The sequence below is a fragment of the Bombus impatiens genome, unplaced genomic scaffold (genome assembly GCF_000188095.3).
Source record: "Bombus impatiens unplaced genomic scaffold, BIMP_2.2 scf_0096, whole genome shotgun sequence".
Taxonomy (NCBI): Eukaryota; Metazoa; Arthropoda; class Insecta; order Hymenoptera; family Apidae; genus Bombus; species Bombus impatiens.
Genome location: NT_176515.1, coordinates 315,134 through 336,696, shown reverse-complemented (window position 1 = coordinate 336,696; position 21,563 = coordinate 315,134). Strand labels below are relative to the sequence as shown.

Below are 21,563 nucleotides of genomic sequence, written 5' to 3'. Positions count from 1 at the left end.
CCGAACGCGAATCATAGAATCCTTCGTCAACGATCGTGAAACGAAATTTCAAAGGGCAAATTAATAGGCTAGTTGGAAATGAATTGCGATTTTGAGCGATGGTGACGTGGTTTGTGGTTCATTGTGCTTGACAATGGTTCGTAGTTTTTGTTTTTTAATTGGAACTTTTAACGTTACGTCGAATACGTCAGATTTATTCCTTCGATACGGTACGAGGGAACGTGGAGGAATTTTTGAAAAGATTAACTTTGGATGGACTTTCGTTGGAATTCGACTAAAACGATATGATCTTGAAGAAAAATAGGAAGTTACGTTAAAAACGAGTAATCCCGTATGGTATATCGTGGCAGAATGTTGGTGGAATTTAGCCGGATAAGCGTACAAAGTCGTGGAAAATCCTTGGGGACTTGGCTCACTGTGGCTAACGCTTGGCAGATATGAAAAAATCCAAAGGAGGCTATAGTCCTCGTGCGGATGAGACAGGATCAGAGACGGCTGCGCGTAAAAGTGGCCTTGAGCTCGGATTAATTCGCCAGCAAACAAAGATACCGAATCCTCTTTAACCGGGACGCGACGACGCGCCTTCTCTTCAACTTCCAACCCCCCCTCTCTCTCTCTCCTTTTCTCTATCGACGTTCCTCTTCTATGGTGCCTCAGTCTCATATCTTTTCTTTCGAGAACCCTCGAGCGAACCGCTTTTGCTTTCTGAACCGACGTGACGCTTGCACCCGCGCGGTTCGACCGCAAGAAAAGGAAGAAGACGAGGGTGGAGAAAAGAACACACCCTTGCCGTTCGACAGGCAACGCAATATTTATACCCTCGCAGAACTACTCGTGTGACGTTCGTGCCATCAACAGAGCAATCAAAACGAAACGTCGTAAAACTTACTTTATACGACCTAGTTAGCGTCGAGTGGTTGCCAATTATCTGTCATTTGAATTACGATCAAATGTAATTTCACTTAGTATGCAAACGCGCATTCTTATAATGAATATCTTAGTACGCTCGTTTATTCTAATATTCTACGATCTTCCCTTAATTTATGTATCGTATGATCTAACGATTTAACATTACACGAAAAACGACACAGATTGAAATCGATCGTCATCGAGGAAAAAGGTAATTTCTGTTCGAGTAGAAGACAGTGATCGTTGAATCTTGAACGATCTTCGATAGCTAAAGGCAATTTTTTGGCACAATATCAGGCTTATCGGTTACCGAAAGAGGCTGTTCCCAACTGAAAATAATTTTCACCAGTGAGCAAAAAAATCTTAATCGTTTATAACGTTGTAAGTTCGACGTAGCGAATGAAAGTTCAAAGAACGTTCTGAGATTCGAAGATCATTCTGAGGTTCGAAGATCGTTCCGGGATCCGAAGATCATCGTGAAGTTCGACGATCGTTCCGAGGTTCGAGGAAGACTTACCATCAAACTTTAAAAGGACCAAAGATTATTTCAGAGTCGCAGCGTTGCTAGAAATTCCACAGCCATCGAAAAGTTTCGTGTTTGTGGAAGGTTTAAAGACTATCCAAACGTTTGGCAGATATCAGTGGTTAGAGGTCTCGCAAAAGGTGACAGAATTCCAGTGTCTGTGGAATGACGGAGGTCAAAGACCTACACGATGTCCAGCTAGCTCAGAGGTCAGCAATATCATCCGAACTTGAGGAAGTTTCGAGAATATCCGACATCAACCTATGGCTCGTTCTAAGCTTCTCGATACCATCGGAATTTCCGGATAGCTTGGAAAACTCCGATTTCCTCTGAATCATCGGATACCCTTGCAACCATCGATACCTTCGAAGGCTTCTGCAACCACCGAGTGCTTTGAAACATCACAATACACCTGAAACTCTCGTCGAATCTAATTCGAAATCATCTACCAACCAAAAATCGCTGAATTCTACTGGGACTAACATTTGGAAGATCTTCAACTTACTTTTTATTAATTTTGCGTGTAATTGTTTGTATAAGTTGCGGCATCTAAATATAACACTGAAGTAGACTTGCGTCTGTTTAAAAGTGTTAAGGTTGAGGTTGACTGATCGAAGAACGAGTGGATGAATTTGTAAGAGAAAAGTATATTGAAATAATTGAAGGTTTAAGTGTAAGTTTATGCTGATTCGGATCCTTACTCTCTTAGTGTTAGTAGACAACAGACAATGGAATGATAGGAAGCACGTTCGTATATTTACAGCAAAAGGACATTATCAAAAACATAAAAAGCACAAAGCACATATAAAAGCACAAAGAACATAAATAGAAATCTGTTTATTAGTTCCTTTGTTCTTAGACCTTGCAACCCAAAACATAATGTATATTCAAGGGTACAATAATTATCGAGGATATTTCCGGGTAATAGCAGTCTCCAGGTCACGGATATACATAAATAAAGATGTAGAGTTTTTCTTGAAGTAGTTACTTCAACAAAAAATATTTTACGTCGTTTCTTTGTTAATTAGGTATTTGATTCGATGTAATCTGGCTGATTATATCTCGCTGTAAATAAATCTTCACGGTTCCGAATATCTCAAAGTCAAACGAAAGTATATTTTAGGTTACCACGTTGTGATTATCGTAAGTCCTAACTGCCTTACCTAATCTTCTCGAGAGTTTGCAGTGAGGTGGCAGTGCCTTAAGGCGGTCTGTATCCGAACTGTTACTCGATCCCGCGGCTTCGTTACAACTTCATAGGTTCGTTGTACGAAACTTATCTCCATCTTTCTATCATAAAAACTATCAATCAAATGTTCGAAACGATAAAATACATCTCGATCCACTTAATCTATACAAATAAATATCGTTATAAACGTAATATTCGATAAACAATTGAAATAATTCGACGGTGATTAGAAGATCGTACAATTTTCCACGTTTATGGAGAATTTAAAAGTGGTAAAACGTAGAGAAGACGGAAATATGCAAATTGAAGTATTCGTTCTAACATTTAGTATGCGAAACGAATCTCTATTTAATTGCATTTAGTTCCATTTAATTGCATTCATAAATGTATGGATTTTCATAAATCCGTGCGCAGTAGTAGCGATTAATATCGAATCTTTGATCAAACGTATAAAGATATCGCTGAATATTTCACGAGTAATTATTTCACAGGAATATCTCCAATCTACGAAAAAATCTCTCGAAAATTTTAATCGTAAAAATGATCGCGTAAACTCTCCGAAGCAAAGTAATTAAAAACCACCAACTTTAAATTCAAACGAAAAGAATTCTTTGAAAGCCTCATTTACATATTTCGAAAGTTCGCACTCGCAACGTAACTTCGATCAACGCGAGCAGCCCCAATGGCAAAAACACGTGGCTATCATCCTTTCGATCTGAGTCGGAAATCTGAACGTTGTCGGATGTCTAGAGCACTCTGGTCTAATGAAATCGTGGTCGTTATTACCAGGGGCGTGCGAGTGAATTTTTTCTTCTTCTGCCTGTTAACGTTGTAGGGTCGTGTTGGTGTTGGTGTTGGAAAAATTTGATCATACGAGCTCCATATCGCCTAGCCTGGAATATAAGACGGCGGAGTGCAAGCACTCGCCCTGGGAGAACGTGTAAAGTTAAACAATTTACGGAACTCGGTTCGACGCGGACTCGCTTAGCTTATGGTAAAATTATACCGTCGTCCTGATCGACAGTCTCGATAAACGTACACCAGGATACAACTTTTCTCATGCCAATCCTCCTTCGTATAAATCACACGGAGTTCGAAGTGTATTAACATTTTTCGTCTTCCTCGCGCACAGTAGCCGTCTCGAAGTAGGAAAAGATTTCACTCTAGCAGATTGTGTTCGAACACTTACGTTATCCGTGTTATACTTTCACGTTGTGAAATTTCATTAGCGCTGCAACGAGAGCCGATTATCGCGATTACGTTGGTAAAGTTTGAGAGGAATTTGAAAATGCGTATAAAAATTACAATTAGCGCGAGTGTACGTATATTTTGCAATGGAGATCACGAAAGTATCTAAGTATATTCGATCATCGAATATATCGACACTTGATCAAAATATATAAATTTGCCGTGATCGGTGTCGAAATACCTTCGTGGGCCACTGTATTTGATCCTTTAACGATATCGATTCATGCTACGCGTTTCTTTCATTTTTCATCGATAGGTGAATTAATCATTTGTTTTTTATCAACTTCGTCAGAGATTGAAATTGCTTGGTGTCCGAGTCACCAGAAGAAGTATCGACTTTATAAAAATCGATTTTGATCGTTTAGGAAAGACACAGACATATCGGGACGGTAAATCCTGGCTTGCAACTTAGTAATAAAGAGAGTGGAGGCGGTGTATTTGAAATATGGTCAACTTTGTCAACAGCAAACTGCACTGGATTGCAAAAAAAGAAAAAAGAAAAAAAGAAAAAAAGGAAAAGAAGGAAATATCGTAGTTATTGCTGGACTTTTGACTTTCCTCGTAATTTCTATTTATCTGGAAAGAGTTGAACAGTAACATAGGAAGAACATCTTTCTTTTTGACAGAAAGAAAAGTATACGGCCAAGGTTCCCCTCTAATGGGACCAGTGTTTGCTCTTATAGTTAAGATCAACGAGTAATATTCGCTGTTATAAACTTAATATCAGATGAGCTTTATTACGATGTTAAAGTATTAATCCTAACCTCGACACAATGGGCCATCAACCCTCGAAATGATCCGCACGGTAGTAATCGTTCGTTACGAATTTCGAAATTATGCTGGTAAATTTTCTGCTAGCATCTAAATAGAAAATTGTCAATAGCGATAAGATAAATATATCATCGATGACGAATACTTTACACAAATTACGTTATTCTTTCCTATTCTTGAATTTTATTTCGTTGTTGATAAAAAAGCAAAGTAGCTTTGGAAATGTTTATCTAATTAGAGGTATGAAATTTTATTCTACCGCTAAAATGTTAATTAGTAACGGTGCAGTTCCGAGAAGTACAGTGAATTATTTTGTGAAATTTTTTATTTCCGGCCTGAAATTTTTCAAACTCGGCGGTTTTATGAAATATTCATATTCCATTTAATGTATATGGGACTTTGTAAAACGATTTTGATATTATTTACGATGCTGGTACATAAATGGCGTTAAACTGGCGTTAAATTTAATTGGAAAGTTTCGGAAAATTCGAAATTGGCTCGGATCGTTTGCGATTACGAGTATCGTTAGATAAAAATATTTTTACACCGCTGCGTTCTAAGATCTCACCACTTCCTTAGATTTCGGAAATTTCAAGAAACCAAGAAATCTCAACACGTACGCGTTTAACGATCCTTCTCCGTCTACGGCTGTTGGAAAAATTCCTAGCAAAAGTTCAGAAATATTTAACCACGATTATAATATTATTCCATCTATAACGTCACGAGTCTTTTGTTTCAAAAATAATTCGCTTTCCTGAATATCTTCAAATAGACCTTACAAGCATCTAAAGTAATTCATTTCACGTGTTTATCAGTTTCGTGAAAACCGCGATAAATAATAATAATGAAACTATATATCTTAAACATATAAGATTTAATATTGTTTTATTAAAAATACTTGCGCAAATATCTTAACGAATAAAACGTTATCCGGTATTCTTATTACAGACGAGAGTTCATATTAAAAACGATATGAATTTCTCGAACAATCCGATATCCAATTTTTGAAACTTAATTTTTCTACACGTGTCTCGATAATCGTACGCAACTTTACGGTGAGTAGTCGTCGCACGTCTGATCGATAAGATCGTTCGAATTTTTGCGCGAGCGTGCAACGATCGGAACGCGTAATTCGTTTCGAACGGTTTCTCCTTCCTGAGGGAGGGGCAGGTTAAATTATGAAGCGAGAGATAACGTTACTCAGCTATTATATTCACGGTCGGATGCTGGGTTCCAGCTTATGGCAGCAGGCTGCAGCTGCACGCTCCGATATGCATATATGCGAGCGGACTACCACACGCGTCTTGACCTTACACTTTCGTAATTGCTCGTACATGCACGGCATCGCTGACCTATTAATTATTTTCGCAATCTGCTAAAAATAAAAAAAAAAGTAGATGGAGAAGGTCGGTTGAGGGTTCGAGCCCCGTTGAAATTTCCACACAGATCGAATAGCTAAGATTCTATTATGAAATTCATGGTTGGAAATATACGTAGATCGAATATAACGATTTTCAGACGAGCCTCTCAAAATCCAAGCTGTAAGACGCATCTTGTATTAACAGGATAAAAATTAAAAATAGGTTAAAGAATTGTTTAGAACGACTAACGCGAGATAAATTTCACGGAGTAAACAATTCTCAACAATGCGAACGATTCAGCTAACATCGTTGAAAAAAGCGCGCAAATATAATATATTATTTTTCAGAAATGAATTTTTCAATCTGTTCGGCGTAAAATATATCAAACTCGCGCGGTAGCCAACGTGTTAAAAAATTGTGTCAACGCGATACGTTAATAGCGTAAACGATCAAACAACGGTGCTAAAGTAAAATATGTTCGATGGAGAAGTTGTAATTTATTGTACCCGAAAGTGGTCTCAGTTCGTCTGACCTATGATCCTTAAAATGGCTAAGCTTACATCGGTTGGCTGCGAGGTCATGACTATGAAATTTCGCGGATCGCAGGCTAGTCCGAGTGGAGTGCCTCTAACCGTTGTCCGTGTCTGGTCTCTTAACCCTGATTTGCTCCGTCTACGGTTCTTTGACATCTGAATTGTCCAGATTGCGTCCCAGGACCTTCGAGTGACTCGAACCGAATCCCGCAAGCTTGAAGAGAAATGGCCGTGATTCCGGTTTCTCTCGTTCCTCGTGTTCTCCGGAAATTTTCCTATTGCGGAAAAATGCGGAATTGGATCTCCTCAGCCATCTCGTCTTTCAATGATTCCGAAAGCTGCGTTACTTCAGGGTTGCGTTATTTTACTTGCGAGTTTCACGATAGAAATAGCGGTTTCTTTTTGTGAAAAATTACGGAATGTCTCGTACGACACGCATAACGTATTCAGAAAAGTGGTGCAGTGACACGCGTGGAAATTCCATACAATTCTTTTCTCTTTTTTTCTGGTTCGATCGGCACACGTGAGGCTACTACTCATTTCCAGAGACAGGCCTCGTCCCGCTTATAAGCGCGTCGATGATCGATACGATCGATTCGCTCCAATTTCAGCGAGAGTATCGAGTTTTATCGGATCTCTGTATCCTCCTTAGCTGATCGTTGGCTGGTCTGTCGAGTACGCGAGGTACGTTCACCTTTCCCGTCTATCTCGTATTTTAAACTGCTGATTCGACGAACGACGATTTATCTCGGACACTGCAGCGACAGGCAAACATTATTACGCCTTGTTATCGGGAGCTGCAGCGCACTACGTGTCGCCGTCCTATCGTTCCACACTCTTTTCTTCTCTGTTGTTTCTTTCGCGTCTAATATCAACGACCCTCTTCTTTGCTTAGCGAGTCTTTGTTCAACGAGAGTGAAAACGAGACAGTCTTTGTCTCATTGCCGTCGTTGATTTATCTCGTGTTTTTATCTTTGTTTTTGTTAAGGTTTTATCTCGTAATAGAGAGAGAGAGAGAGAGGGAGGAAATGCGTGGATGAATGTAGAATAGAAAAATATATTTAGGCAAGTTTAAGTATAAGTAGGATGTGTATGCTAGTTCAGATCCTCACACAGGCAGCGTTACTTTACCAAAGAACTTCCAAGTCATGGGCCTAAAAATTATGGAAAACTGGCCTGTCTGTACCACGTTGTATTATTTGTTCCTAGGAAACTATGAGACTGAGAGACCCTTCAAATCGATTTAGCGCTAAACGATACTCGATAGCTTCGAGAACTAAGAAAATTAAACTTTAGAGAAGATGTGGAGTTTTCCTTGAAGTGGGATCCACTTCAACAGTTTTTCAAGGAATCGTCGAGTTATTCTTTCGAAGAAACCTTGTGCTGCACAGTTCAGTTTGTGTGAGATACGATGCCTTTCATTGCTATATGTTTTGTATCGTTAGAAATGCGCTAAGCATAATATTCGAAATAATCCATCTTTAACACGTGGTATTTATATACAGAGTGGTTGGTAACTGGTGGTACAAGCGGAAAGGGGGTGATTCTACGCGAAAAAAGAAGTCGAAAATATAGAATAAACATTTTTCGTTCGAGGCTTTGTTTTCGAGAAAATTGACTTTGAATTTTGAGTGGATCGTTGTCTTGATTGACGTTATTTTTTTAATTTTTAAAATTTTTAAATTTAAAAAATTTTTAAATTTAAAAAATTTTAAAATTTTTGAAATTTTTAAATTTTTAAATTTTTAAAATTTTTAAATTTTTAAATTTTTATTCAAATTTTCGACTTTTTTCGCGTAGAATCACCACCTTTCCGCTTGTACCACCAGTTACCAACCACCCTGTATATGAAATAATAAAAGAGAGAAACAAATATGAAAGATACATTTTTACGCAAATAGTTCTTTATCTTTGAAGAATAATTCGAGACGATACAAGAAAGATATTCTTCCAAACGTAGCTGATGTTCGAGAAACAATAAAATTTGTAGTTCCCCTCTGGATATTATTCTAAAGTAAATTTGTTTTGCGTAAAATACGCCGATTATTTATTTATCGAGCAACGAAACGACAACCCGATAATATGCACGCGTATTCACATAACGACGACTTCAAGTAGACGGTCAATATTTTAATATTTTATTGAATCAGTGAAATAGTCAATGGATAAATAGAATATGGAGAATTAGGATCAGACGACACAGACTACTTTGCGAAACTAAAACTTCTTCCTCCGTTTATTATTTCAAAAAATTCGGTCTAATTAGCGCAATAACAATAAAGATTCTTCATCGACGAACAAAGTTGAAGTTCTGCCTCTAGTTCGAATGTAAGAATGACTATAATTACAGAGCGTCCAAATTTCCCTGAGAACAGGTGTTACGAGGCTTTTCAACAGTAAGAAATCACAGAGTAGTTTCAAAGTTTTTAACCTGATTAATTTTGATCGATCAAGTTTTCTCTTTCCTTGCTGCTCGCAACGAGATCGTAACATGCGAATTCGTTATTAATCGCGAAAGCAATTATTCATATGTACAATACTCTTTACACGAAATATTTATTAAAATGAAGCGGCAAATCAATGCCAGCCGTTTTAACTCTCTTTTTTCTTTGCAATTAACAAAAGTTAATTTCTTCGTACATTCGGTCTTGGCCTCGTTCAGAGACAGAAAAATTTAATGAGCATGAGAAGTATCTGTATTCACTCGTTACTGTCTTAATTAAAAGAGACCATTTTCTCCTTGTAGAACAGTTATAAAATATCATCGATTGAAAAAGGTGCATATCTAATTAATACGAAGGAATTAACGAATCTTCTATGTCTTCATTAAGAAATGTCTCGCAAAGACGATAAAATTTACATTTATTCGCTTGTTTTAAAATTATCTTTCCAAATAAAAATTACGATCCTCGTGTTTCGAATGGTTGAGCGGTACTTTTATTTCGTTACCGAGAAAACAGGCCACGTTTCTTCCAGTTTTGAAATAATAATTTCCAATCAATCGACAAAGTGAAAATAATTGAGCGACGCGTGACATCCGACGCGATGAATTTTTTTGACTAGTTTCATTGCTTCGTTTTCAATGTTGCAATACGGAAGATAAATATTGATATTCGTAGATGCATTATCGATCTCCGATGCTTGCTCTATTTTTTCTTTTAATCAATCCAATATAAATTGAAACGAACAAAATATCGAGCTTTCACTTTCAAAGGCACGAAAAAGCGTTACTACGAAAGAATACCAAGTAGTCTATGTCGTGTGATCGTGATTTGGTCTTATTCTACTCGTTCGATCTTGTATCGTTCCATCGCTTTACGAATTTATAAAAAGACACGAGTAGGACTTTTATTTCGAATAATCGTTACAAGGAATCGACATTTTCCTTTCGGTTATAATTTCTCTATTGCTTTTAAATAATTTGTTTCATTTCCAAAGCTGTTTTAGTATCGATTTCTCTGTCGATCGTTGAATTAAAATCTCATAGATGTAGTTTCGCGAAGCTTCCGAATTGATTGCAACGTTTCTCGATCGAATTGCAACGATAGAAAGGTTAACAGGTTGTGTCCCGTTATCGAAGCTTTCGATTCGCCCGTGAAACTTGCCGCGAATCCTCCTGTCTCTCTATGTTTCCCCGTTTACGATCAAAGTCTTGCCGCTTTATCAAGCGAACTTTTCACTTAGCGGGCTAAAGAATCGCAGAACAGAACATCGGATTTCAATTTAACAATTCCTCGCGAGTATTAATCGCCGGAGGGACAGAGCGTGTGAATAGAAATGGGAATAAACGCGCGTAGTTGGACAGCGAGTTTCCTAAGATGTAATTATTCACTGCTCAGCCTTTTATAATAATGACAAATGACCATAGGCGTCCGTTCAGTCTGTCCTTTGCGTCTCGAGCAGGCGAGGCCGGTGCAGCGCCTCGAAATCCCTTTCCTGGCTACCACGCCGCGCCTAACGATTCTTTAACTCCTTCGTATCAAACTGCGGAACACCGACTGCGAGCACTGTATTAAATTGTACCGACGGAATTTCCGCCAGACGTTTCGCTCGGAGCTCTCGAAACCTGCCAGCTGGCCCGCAGCTATAATGGATTAATTCTTGAACGATTTATAATGGATCATAGAAATACGAAGATTTTACGCTAAATATCATATTTTAACAAACTCATATTTTACGAGCGTGTCACCGCGATGGTAGCCTGTGTACCGAATATTACGAGTTCTAAAGAAACTAACGTTTGTTGCCTGCGATATTTTAGGTGTTCTATCGAAAAGATAAATTTTACAATTTAAAATTCTAAAGGAACTAACGTCTATTGGTTGGGTTGATGTATCAGGTTGTCCGAAAAGTTTCTTTCGTTTCATAAGGCGATAACAGACGAGCAACAATTTCTGTTTCATCCATTTCGTTTTATTTCTATTATTATGTTCGCGCATAATTCGATAATCTAATCTAAAACTAATATTGTTTCCTTATAAAATAAAAGAAACTATTCGGTCAACCTAATACTGTATACCTTGTACCTGAAAGTAATCTTAGGCCCCAAACAGCGCTTTCCGAGGTAATTTCAATCGGTCGAGGCTCGGATTCATTTCATAAGGAGAGCCTCGAGCTCTTTACGCGTTGCTCGGTTCGCGGTATATAGAAGAAGATCGGCCTTATCTGCGCCTGGCTTTTAGATAAAATCTAGGACGCTTTGATATCGTGACACCCGGGGTTTCGTCAACGAAGTTTTCATTTCTCCGGGGTTTTACTGCGTACTTGCTGCCCTGTTTGCGACACCTTGCTCTCTTTGAGCCGCGTTGAAACCCGGCAAGGTGATTATTTCGGATGGCATGCATCAAGGGAAAGAAAGATCGGAGTAGCCAGCCGCCTACCGAGCAACGTGATATTTGAATTCGAATACACGCGGTGTGTTGCTAGGTGGAAAGGACGCCCGATTTACATTAAATTTACATTGCTATAACTTGCTTTCGTGTTTGAGATTGATACGCCAGGCGAAATCTTTCTGCGTCTCTTCGGTGTAGAATCTCACAGGAATATACATTCATGCGATGTAGGTAGGTTGGAAGAAAACGTCGATACACGTCGAAAACGAAGTTGGCAAACTCGTCGTTTTTATTACAAGACTGGCGCGAAGCTTCTTCTTTTCTTTCTTTCGTTCTCTGTTTATTCAGATTCCGAGAGACTGGATTTCGATGGTGTCGCGACGAACGAGCAAGATCTTTACACGATTTTCTGCCCGTTGAGCGTTAATTAATTCTTTCATTCTTTCGTTCGGTTGCGCGATTATGCAACTTCTAATTATGCAGATTTTATTCTGCGACGTAATCTTTCTTTGCGACAGACAGAGATAATTGTTTTACGTAAGAAGCGCAAAGTGGAAGATTCGTGTTAGGCTCTTGCAATATGCAATCTCAATTTGCCATTTATTCCTTCGCGCGATATCTTATCGCCTGTCTATTGCTTCGTGCTTTCTTCGCATTATCAACGTCATTCGTAGTACCGATCGTAGTAATGACACCTAACGCTGTCACGTTTAACGCTGTGTTGCATGTGTCAGGTAAAATTCGTGATAAAAAAGGAAGAACCGAGCAATAGCTTAACTCGACTGTCCTTTAATATTTCTATACGTTTTTATTCACCAAAGTGGTAAAGGACGATATTATAACGAAGTAGCGAAGCTACAAAGTATTAAAATAGTTGTTCAAATCGCGGCCAAGACTGGAATTAGGTACCCAAGACTAGTCTCGTGGTCGAATGCTCGCAGTTTTTATACGTTGAGTTTGTAGGAGTTGAGGGACAAGGAGAGGACATGTGCAAGTTAAGGTCAAAGTCTGAAGGTTCGTCGTCAGGTAGTGTGAAATGACGTGGATTTGGGTATGGTCGCTGTGACACATGCTCGCTACGTTCAATGCTAATACCAAGAGTATCGATGCGTTCTTCGATCTCCGCACCGCAATATCGACAAGTCCGACAAACCGAATTAAAAGCCTAGACTCTCCTCTCGTTCTCCTCGATCGTCCTTTGAAAATTCCATCTGTTTGGATTTCAGGTGTCGTGGGTTCGCAGACGAGGCGACGAGCTGCACTTGCTCACGATCGGTTTGGACACGTACGCGAGCGACTCTAGGTTCTCGCTGGCCCTGGAGAAGCCGAATGATTGGCGGTTGCTTTTGCGTTCGGCTACCGAACGAGATGGCGGCGTGTACGAGTGTCAAGTCAGTGCTCATCCGCCATTAATCAGAACTGTCCATCTCACCGTGTCAGGTGAGTAAATGTGTCTTTGTACGTGCGTGTACGTATCTCTATCGCTGGCCCGTTAGTTGTCAGAGTCGAACAGCAATCGCGGCCTGCAATTTCTATCCGACGAGGCCTCTGCTCTCTCGAATATGTGTGCCCTTTGATCCGACGACTTCGGTGTCACCAATAAATCAGCCACGGCACGCCACTGCTTATAGAGAGACAGCCATGCGATGGTTCTCTCGCTAATCAACCGTAACGAGAATTTGACGGCTATGCCGACGATTATCGGTTCAACGTTTTTCGTCGGTGATTTGAGATAATGGACGCTTGGCACCCTGTTTGCGTGACTCTAACACCTTCGCCAAAACCTGAATTTCTACGACTTAAAATAGCTTTCTCTGCAGAACCAGCTTCTATTCTGGTCGTTCGTTAACGAGAATTTTAGTTTATGCAGACTTTTACTTCGAAATAGTTGGCTGTGATTTGTGTTTGAAATCGCGCGAGATTATAATAGAGAGTTCTGAAAGTTTGTTCGGAAAGATTGGTCGTTTGTCTCTGTATAGAATATTATTTCGGTGGGTGGTAGATATTCAAGTTAAAAGTGAAAATTGCAATTCAGATCTACCTTCTATTCTTTTATTTCGAATCATTTATCAGCGCGAATTTGGGATTACGTAGACGGACTTTGAGTTAGTTCGCTGCTATTTAAGCTGATTTTCGTTTGGTAGTTCGAATCCTGTGTTTGGAATTACGAGAGATTAATCCTCGTTTGGTGAAAGCTGGATCTTCGTCGTCGCAAAAGTCGAACGTGTTATCGAGTTGTACGAAAAGCTTGGAACGGAAAAGGAAAATTTCAAGGAACACCGTGTTCTTATAGAACTAGAATTTTCTGGTTGTATTAGCGTGTCGAAATTAAAAATAAAATTTCACGTGTAGATTTCGATTCTATTCTGTTGTTTATTAAGGTACAAGTAAATTGTGGAACGAGGGAATAAAAGACGAAGGGAGGTTTTAAACAGAATATTGGTTCGAGGATGGTATCGGTGGCGGTAGTTTATCGAATTAAGAACGAAATTTGAAATTTAAATTTTGATTTTAGGTTGGATTTAAAATTTAAATTCCAACGGGGGTTGAATCTTAATTTCGGATTTGGGAATTTTGAAGTCAATTAAAATGACTTTATAAGATGAGACTAGACGATACTGTACGACGAAAAATCCAATTTCCCAATCAAATTAAAAAATAAACTAACGTTCAAAACCGTCAAAAATTGAACGCACACACTCGTAAATATAACACATATGAAATTGCTGTTAAACGTGTGTATCTTCGAAGGTACGACGGTGGTCAGAAGTTAGAAAGGGTGTTTCTTGATGAACGGAGTAAGCGATAAAGGGATGGAAACGGTTAAATATTAAACTACAACGTTTGAAGTGACCACGGGTTCGGTTATTACACGTGGCGGTTCTGCGGAATCGCTGTAATTTCAAACCGTATCGGGCAAATTATAATTCTCTCAAGTGCAGTTAAACGCAGCAACCTGAAATACCAACGGAGTCACTTTAAACTCGTACAGCTCGTTCCTAGGTATTACGGTTGCCGGGAGAATTGCGAATTTTCGACTGCAACGTGTTGCCAATTGAACCGTGAAAACAGTTTTTCGATTTTCTTCCAACTTCAGCGATATATACGTTGAGTAGTTTTGGAAAATCGACCAATAGTCGGCGATCGTTACGTCTTTTCTTTCTTCGGTTAGATTCAGTCAGATTCGTTCTAAGCGACTACTATCTAAAACTGCCATAAGTTCGTAATAACGAAATCGATATCGTAATTAACGTCGAACCGATCCTCTTTAAGCAACGTCTTCCAACTTAAAGAAAATTTTCAAAGAACGTTGCACAAAAATTTAAGCAACCTTTTATTCGACTAAATAGAAAGTTCTACCACCGGCAGAGAATATTCATCGATAGCGGACGATCCTGTATTTTGGACGGTTAATGAGGAGCTCGTTGGAACCGCGAACAGTTGCATATTACGGTGTCTCTAGAGTTAATCTCGTTGAAGAGAGCAGGACAAAAAGCAAGCCCATTATTCTCTTAATCTAGCCTTGCAAAGTATCTCGGGAAAGTTAGCCTGGTAGATACATAATCCGCCGCGTTCTGCGGAACATTTTCGCTACACCATAAATCACGAAGGTTCGCGTCGTTAGGGTGGTCCTTGTCGTGGCATAATGGCGATCTTGCAGCTGTAACGATGTCCTCGTGCCACTCACGACTCACCGTGCATACACCCCTTAATTGGACCTCTGTCTCATCTTTGCGCCTGTATCCCCTTTGCTCATCCTCCGCGTTTATCTTCTTTGTCAATTTTTAAATACGATTCATCGAGAATATCCTTGTAAAAAAAGACCTTTATTCTTTACAATATTTTGGCAATTCTTTTATATTAAATTCTCGCAAATTAAATTAAATTAAATTACGTGATAGCACGAGATAAACGTTTGTCCCGTTGGCATTGAGTCAATCGCTTTAATCATTCTTTCGCATAAATGTAGTGAATGTTAGTGTGTAGTGTGAATGTTATATTATAAATTAACAGAAAAGACAGTATAATAAACACAATATCGTTACACTCTCACAAAATCGAATATAATATCGCGTTTCACGAATTCGCTTTTCATTATTTCTACGTCACAGCAACACGATGAACTTCCCTCGACCACGATTAATTCAATTCTGAAAGCAATTACCACGCTCATTTTCCCTTAACAAACCTTGGTAACGCTCACAACACTCCTTGACAACACTAACATATCTTGACAACGTTTATAAACAATCAGCCACGTTTTTCCCTAACGTCACACCATCCCACATAAATAAATCTGCGTTTCTCGTTGACGTTCGTTTCGTTGCATTGAATTAGAAAAATGATCTCTGTCGTTGCGTTTCCAGAAACTTCTACGGTTTAATTCAATCTGTTGCAACCACGAGATGCACGACCGCCGTTAGATAAAAATTGACGCCTGGGGTGTGATCCGTCGTACGGAATTTAAATATGTATGAAGCTGTGACAAAACCGAAGCAAGTTGGACAGCAAACGAATACAAACGCGCTTAGCTGTCGGGAAAGTAGATAGTTGGTGGTGAATCCAGCGGCGCGTGTCATAAAATGTCGGTTTACGATGCCAACAACTGAAAAGCGTTCGGTTCGACGGTGCTACGGAAGGTCTCGCTACGAATCGTCCGTTAAACTTCACGTCTTCGTGCTTATTATTCCTTGCCGGGCTTATTATTCCTTGAACCAGTTCCCTTCCCCTTTTCTTGGATTTCCTATGCAGCTAGAGAAATGACCGAAGTGCGAAGTTACTTTCCACGCGATTTTTTCTTCAAATTCGTTCGAAGAAAGTAAAAATATTAATCGACGTTTTAATCGACGATATTGGTCGTTGTACGAATGCAACTTCGTGACCGGTTGATCATTTGCTCGATGATTTAAATTACCTAGGTAGTTACTAGGTTGAGATACGAATGATCACATCTTCTATGAAACTAAAAATCGTTTTAGTTTGAACGGGAGTACGTGTACATAGAACTACTGTCAGCCACAAAACTCTTAAAATTAAGTCCATCTCTTGAATATATGAATTTTGTGTGCTACACTAGATTAGCCGCGTAGTAGTGATACACATATATGAGTATGAGTGTGTGGAAATATGTGCGTGCACAGCATCTCGTAAAGCAGATGAATGCAACTGTTCCGCGAGTAGTGTGGTATAGAAGACGGAGAGACAAAGAGAACGCCGAGACGCGTGCAAATGTGTATCGACGAAGATCTTGTGAATCACATATTAAATAAATCTGAAACTATTTTGATGTCAATTCTAAGTGTAATCTAAGCGTTCCGATACATTTATTTCGGCGATTAAGACTCGCAATTCTCGACGAAAACGTCAGCTCCGCGAATCTTTTTAGCGCGTTAAGATACATACTGTTAAAATGTAATACAATTTATTCGTTCTGACCCGCGTACTAAGACAAAAGAAAAGATTATAAAATACAACGTTACAAGTATGAATTACAGCTGTGTTATATCTACGTGAAATAAAAGTGGTAGGATCGATATTGTATTGACATCTCCTCGTGTAAGCATAAATAATGTCTTTTTATCAACTTGACGTTGACAAAATTTAAAGTTTCGTAAAGATCCTGATGGCGGATTTATCCCACAATTTTTGCGAGTCGAGTGTTCGAATTGGTCTGATTCATTTTCGAAATACATCGATGATAATTGTATCGGCGTGTAAATATAAATGTAGTATCGCGAGCGAGGAGCCTGGGAGTTGGCGGGTGAACCGCGTGGAACGTCGCGAGAGCCGAGGCGTTCGTTTCGATCGCGTAGTTTTGGAAAAAGGAGCATCTTGGCCACGAGCGGTTGCTAGGGGACGAGAAACGAATCAACAGTGATTGCGAGTTGCGTTGCTGAGAGAGTGTTGATTGCGTTTATGAAAGTCGAGTCGTTGATTACTTATTTAGTTGTGCTGTTTATTGCACGTTTGCTGCGATTAGTTCATGTTGAACAACTATCGTTTTTCTGTCTGATTAACACCTGTAGCATCCGTTCATTGTAAATATATTCAATCACGATATTACATAAATAACACAGTGACAAACCGCGATTCTACTTTCTTTGGTAAGTCGGATGTACAAAATTCGATAGGCGTTCGTAGGTTCTCGCGGCTGATCGTAGATATCGAGTCGAATCTCTGTCGTGAAACGATTCGAGGTCTCTTAAAGAAAATGTTACCATCGAGAAATCTCCTTGAACTTTTTCATGGCACGTGCTGCGAAAGTGGCAGGTGTATTTGAAAAAAAAGGAGGTGAAAGAGTACAACGAATCGACGTAACTCGAGCTGGCACGGGTTTAACCGTAGCTGCGTGTTTTCATAAAAACAGCTATTTACTTTGCCGCATTGGAATACACGTGGTTGTTCATGGAAAAGCAATACGACACCTTTTGGGCACGTACGTGCAATTTTCAACGAGCGGCACGGTCCGCGCGTGAAAGCGCACCCTTTGTCGGCTGGCTTTTCAAACAAATGCGCAAAGAGGGCCGTAAGGTTCGTTTCAAGTAGTTCACAGGCAACAGGAAAATCTACCTCCTTTTATTTTACCTTTTCCTGGATAACCATTCATAAAAGAGTCTCCTTTCTACGTGTCTTTCGTCGTACGCGATGTTCCTTAGAGGATCGTCTATATTTCAATACGCGTGGCGAGTGGAAACTCTGTAAATTTAATTTACTCGATGGCTATAGTAGATAACGTGTGAAAAAAATGATCTCTGTAAAGACGAAACGTTGTAAAATTATTTGAGAACAAAATTGTTTCATCTCTTTTTTCAGATTAACTCTTTCGGTGGTTAATTTTGTTTAGTCTGTGCTTTGCGCCTTTAAATTTTTCATGAATACATAAATATCTACAGTCTAATTGCGAACGATAGAAACATATTAATTTTACAATTTGAAACGTCTTTCTGTAATTTTAATCTGCAAGAATTATGCGCCTAGCTTTAGGAACGAAGCGTAAGAAGTTAAACGGATTATGGCTGAGAGATATCTTCTTAGAATAGACTGTTTTATCTTGATTACTGGTGTCAGCGACTAAGTCGCAATTAGAAGTTGCAAAAATACCATAAAACACAGTTCTCATCGTCCCCCTTTCGCAGAACAACTTCGCAGGTAGAAATAACGTTCGATTATTCTCTTGGCCCTTAGATTACTCAATTTTCTTAATAGCTGAGTTAGCATTAGTTAACCGTCGCGTGCAATTGCGCAACGATTTTGCCTTCTAATTTGAACCGATAAGATTTACCTGCGGACGAGTTTCCGCAGCGTTGCACTTCAAAAGGCGATTTGATTGACGTTCGCGACTACGTAATACGTAGTCGGATTAAGAAGTGACAAGTCAGATAAAGGTAACGTGCCCGCGTTCCTATCTCGCTGCTTTTATTTCGTCAAAGATTTCCCTATCTTTGATCAACGCGTTTTTTTTCCTCCTTTATTTCTGCGTTAGTTTCCAACCGAACATGTACAGATACGTCGTTGCTGGTATATCTTTTCCCATACATGAATCTAGATAGCCTCCAAGCTATTTCGTTTTTATTCGATTTATGTTTGTTTCGGGAAAAGAATGATTCACGCAGTCGGATAACGTGATAAATTGACGGCTGGTTTTGCGAAATATCCTTCGTGCTTTTGCCAGAGATGATTCCGTTAACGAAGGGAAACCGCTGAAAATAATGTCTATAATATCTTAGAAATATCAATCGAATCGATATTAATCGAGTCACAGCGTAACGCCAGAGTATCTCGGCCAAATCCTTAAATATTAATTCATTTCCTGTGCAGAATTGAAAATAGATATCTTCCAGATCTCTCTGAAAATATCTTGAAATTCGGAACGCGAGAGATCTTAACGACGAAGATACTGTGCCTTCTTCCGAATTTTTCGATTCCACTGTCAATCGAACGAACGAACGACTTTTAAAAAGATGTTCATGCGCAAGTACGCATATTAGTAACTGTCTCTCTATTTTATTTTTAAAGCTAAGGACTATTTTAACGATAGAAAAGTACGACCGAATAAGAAACGAACCACAGCCAGGGCTTTGAAGGCACGCGGCAATGTAAAAGGATTGAAAAGGTCTTTTGTAAAAGAATAATTCGCATCACTTCGAAGGAAGTTAGCGTCGATCTACTCGCGTAATGTAACGTCGTTTCATGAATGATCGAGCATGTTTGAAAATAGCCAGCGACGAGATTCGGAATCAGATGCAAGCATCCGCAACGCGGTCACCAATACCTAGCAGATTGGCGTCCGGTCTTCCATGAACAAGGACTTTGAGGTATCTGCTATTGAAAGTCAAAGAGCGTGCAAGAACATTTCCCGTGATGTGCAACTTTGAACAGCCATAACTTCGAAAGGGAAGCGTTCGTAGATATACGTACATTCATGCGATATTTGTTTCATTCGGACAGCCCGGTGAAACATACTCGAGAAATTTGCTTCAATGTTCCAGACAAACTGCATACTGATTTAACGTAAACATCTGACGTACGTGCAATTTGAATATTAGACGTCGTTATGTTATTTCCAGATTTCGTCTCTTCTTCCGTCTTTACGTCCGATTTAATCAACTTCTTTCGTATATTTTATTTTATTTATATTCTACCGGACAGATTTTTCGGTACATCTAACGCTAGAACTACCACGCCAGTCAAATTGGCTGGTTTTACAATTTTATTTTAAAATTCCTACTTCGTGTTATATTTTTGTTCCGTAATGACGTAATGACTTTCGCAACGATAACTCAAAGAATAATATAATGAATTTTATTTTGTTTTTTATGCATTCGAATTGAAAATAATTTTGTATCAAGGCTACTTATACCAATACGAGTCGAAATGACTGGTACTTGTCAAAGTGTAAAAGGTCCTGCGATCCGTTTATCGAACCCCGATTAACCAGTTTCCTCGTTTTCTACAACTTGCCATGTGTTTTTCAAATTTTTACCGCGTATCATTCGATACGACGATATCAGTTATCTGGAAAATTCCGGATCGATCGCTAGATCTCCAGATGCTAACGCTAGATATACCACATCAGTGAAAATGACTGGTTCTACAATTTTATGAACGTGTCAACCCTCGTTAAGGATCATGGTCCCAGATGGATTAACAATACCAAAAATGTACTACACAACGTGGAATTCCTTCTGTAAGAAAGTAATAAATCAATAAATATAAAAATATTCTATTATTACGTATTTTTTATAGACCAGTCATCTTGACTGATCTTGCTAGATCTTTCGTGTTAACCTCTTAATCTATGATTTTCGTTTGGTCCGATCATATACTACGGACTATGCCCGTAATATTTACGTTTGGCCCGATCATCGTACTACGGGCTATGCCCGTAGTTGCAGGTTAAGGGGTTAACTATCGGTAGTTCTAGTGTTAAGAGAGCTATTTCGTAGATATTTCCGACGTTCATATTTTTCCCGACGAGACTGTTGTCGTTTAAATCTTCCTTCGTGTAACATGTGATCTTTCTTTCTTAAATTAGATATCCGATATACAAGATGGTTGGTAACTGGTGGTACAAGCGGAAAGGGAGTGATTCTACGTGAAAAAGGAAGTCGAAAATATAGATTAAAAATTTTTCGTTCGAGGCTTTGTTTTCGAGAAAATCGACTTTGAATTTTCGCACGGTATGCGTGCATTTTATCGCGTCTCGTTATAACGGATCTCACTGTAGATCGTTGTCTCGATGGATATTATCGCGGTTTAAGTTTGTATTTGCCGTAAAGGAAAATTAGAGATACATAATGAAATAATACGAAGTAATCATAAAGTTTATTATTACAAAAATTGCTGAAAATGTTGCCCATTCTGCCGAACACACACTTCTGCTCTTCTAATTAAATTTCTATGAACACTTTCTAACGTATTCGATTGTTTTAAAGTATGAAAGGCTACAATAATCTTTTCTTTCAATTGCTCGCAACTTGCGATTTCTTCAGAATAGACAATTGATTTAATATGGCTCCACAAATAAAAGTCAAGCGGAGTTAAGTCAGGAGAGCGTGGTGTTCCAGCACGACCAATCCAGCCTTGGTAATGTTGGTTTAAAAAATCTCTCACATAACGACTAAAATGTGGCGGTGCACTGTCTTGTTGAAAAATTAAACTTCCTCTAGTTCTCAGCGGTACATCTTCTAATAATTC

The 21,563-nt window shown here is 39.0% G+C and overlaps 1 protein-coding gene across 1 annotated transcript in view; it reads left to right on the top strand.

Annotated features, from left to right (window-relative positions):
- The window catches only part of LOC100741329 (peroxidasin-like), a 348,980-nt gene that overhangs the window by 117,043 nt on the left and 210,374 nt on the right, over nt 1-21,563 (top strand). Inside the window, exon 6 of the mRNA XM_003486021.4 lies at nt 12,593-12,806. Coding sequence (XP_003486069.1) covers nt 12,593-12,806 — 214 coding nt within the window. The remainder of the gene's footprint in view (nt 1-12,592; nt 12,807-21,563) is intronic.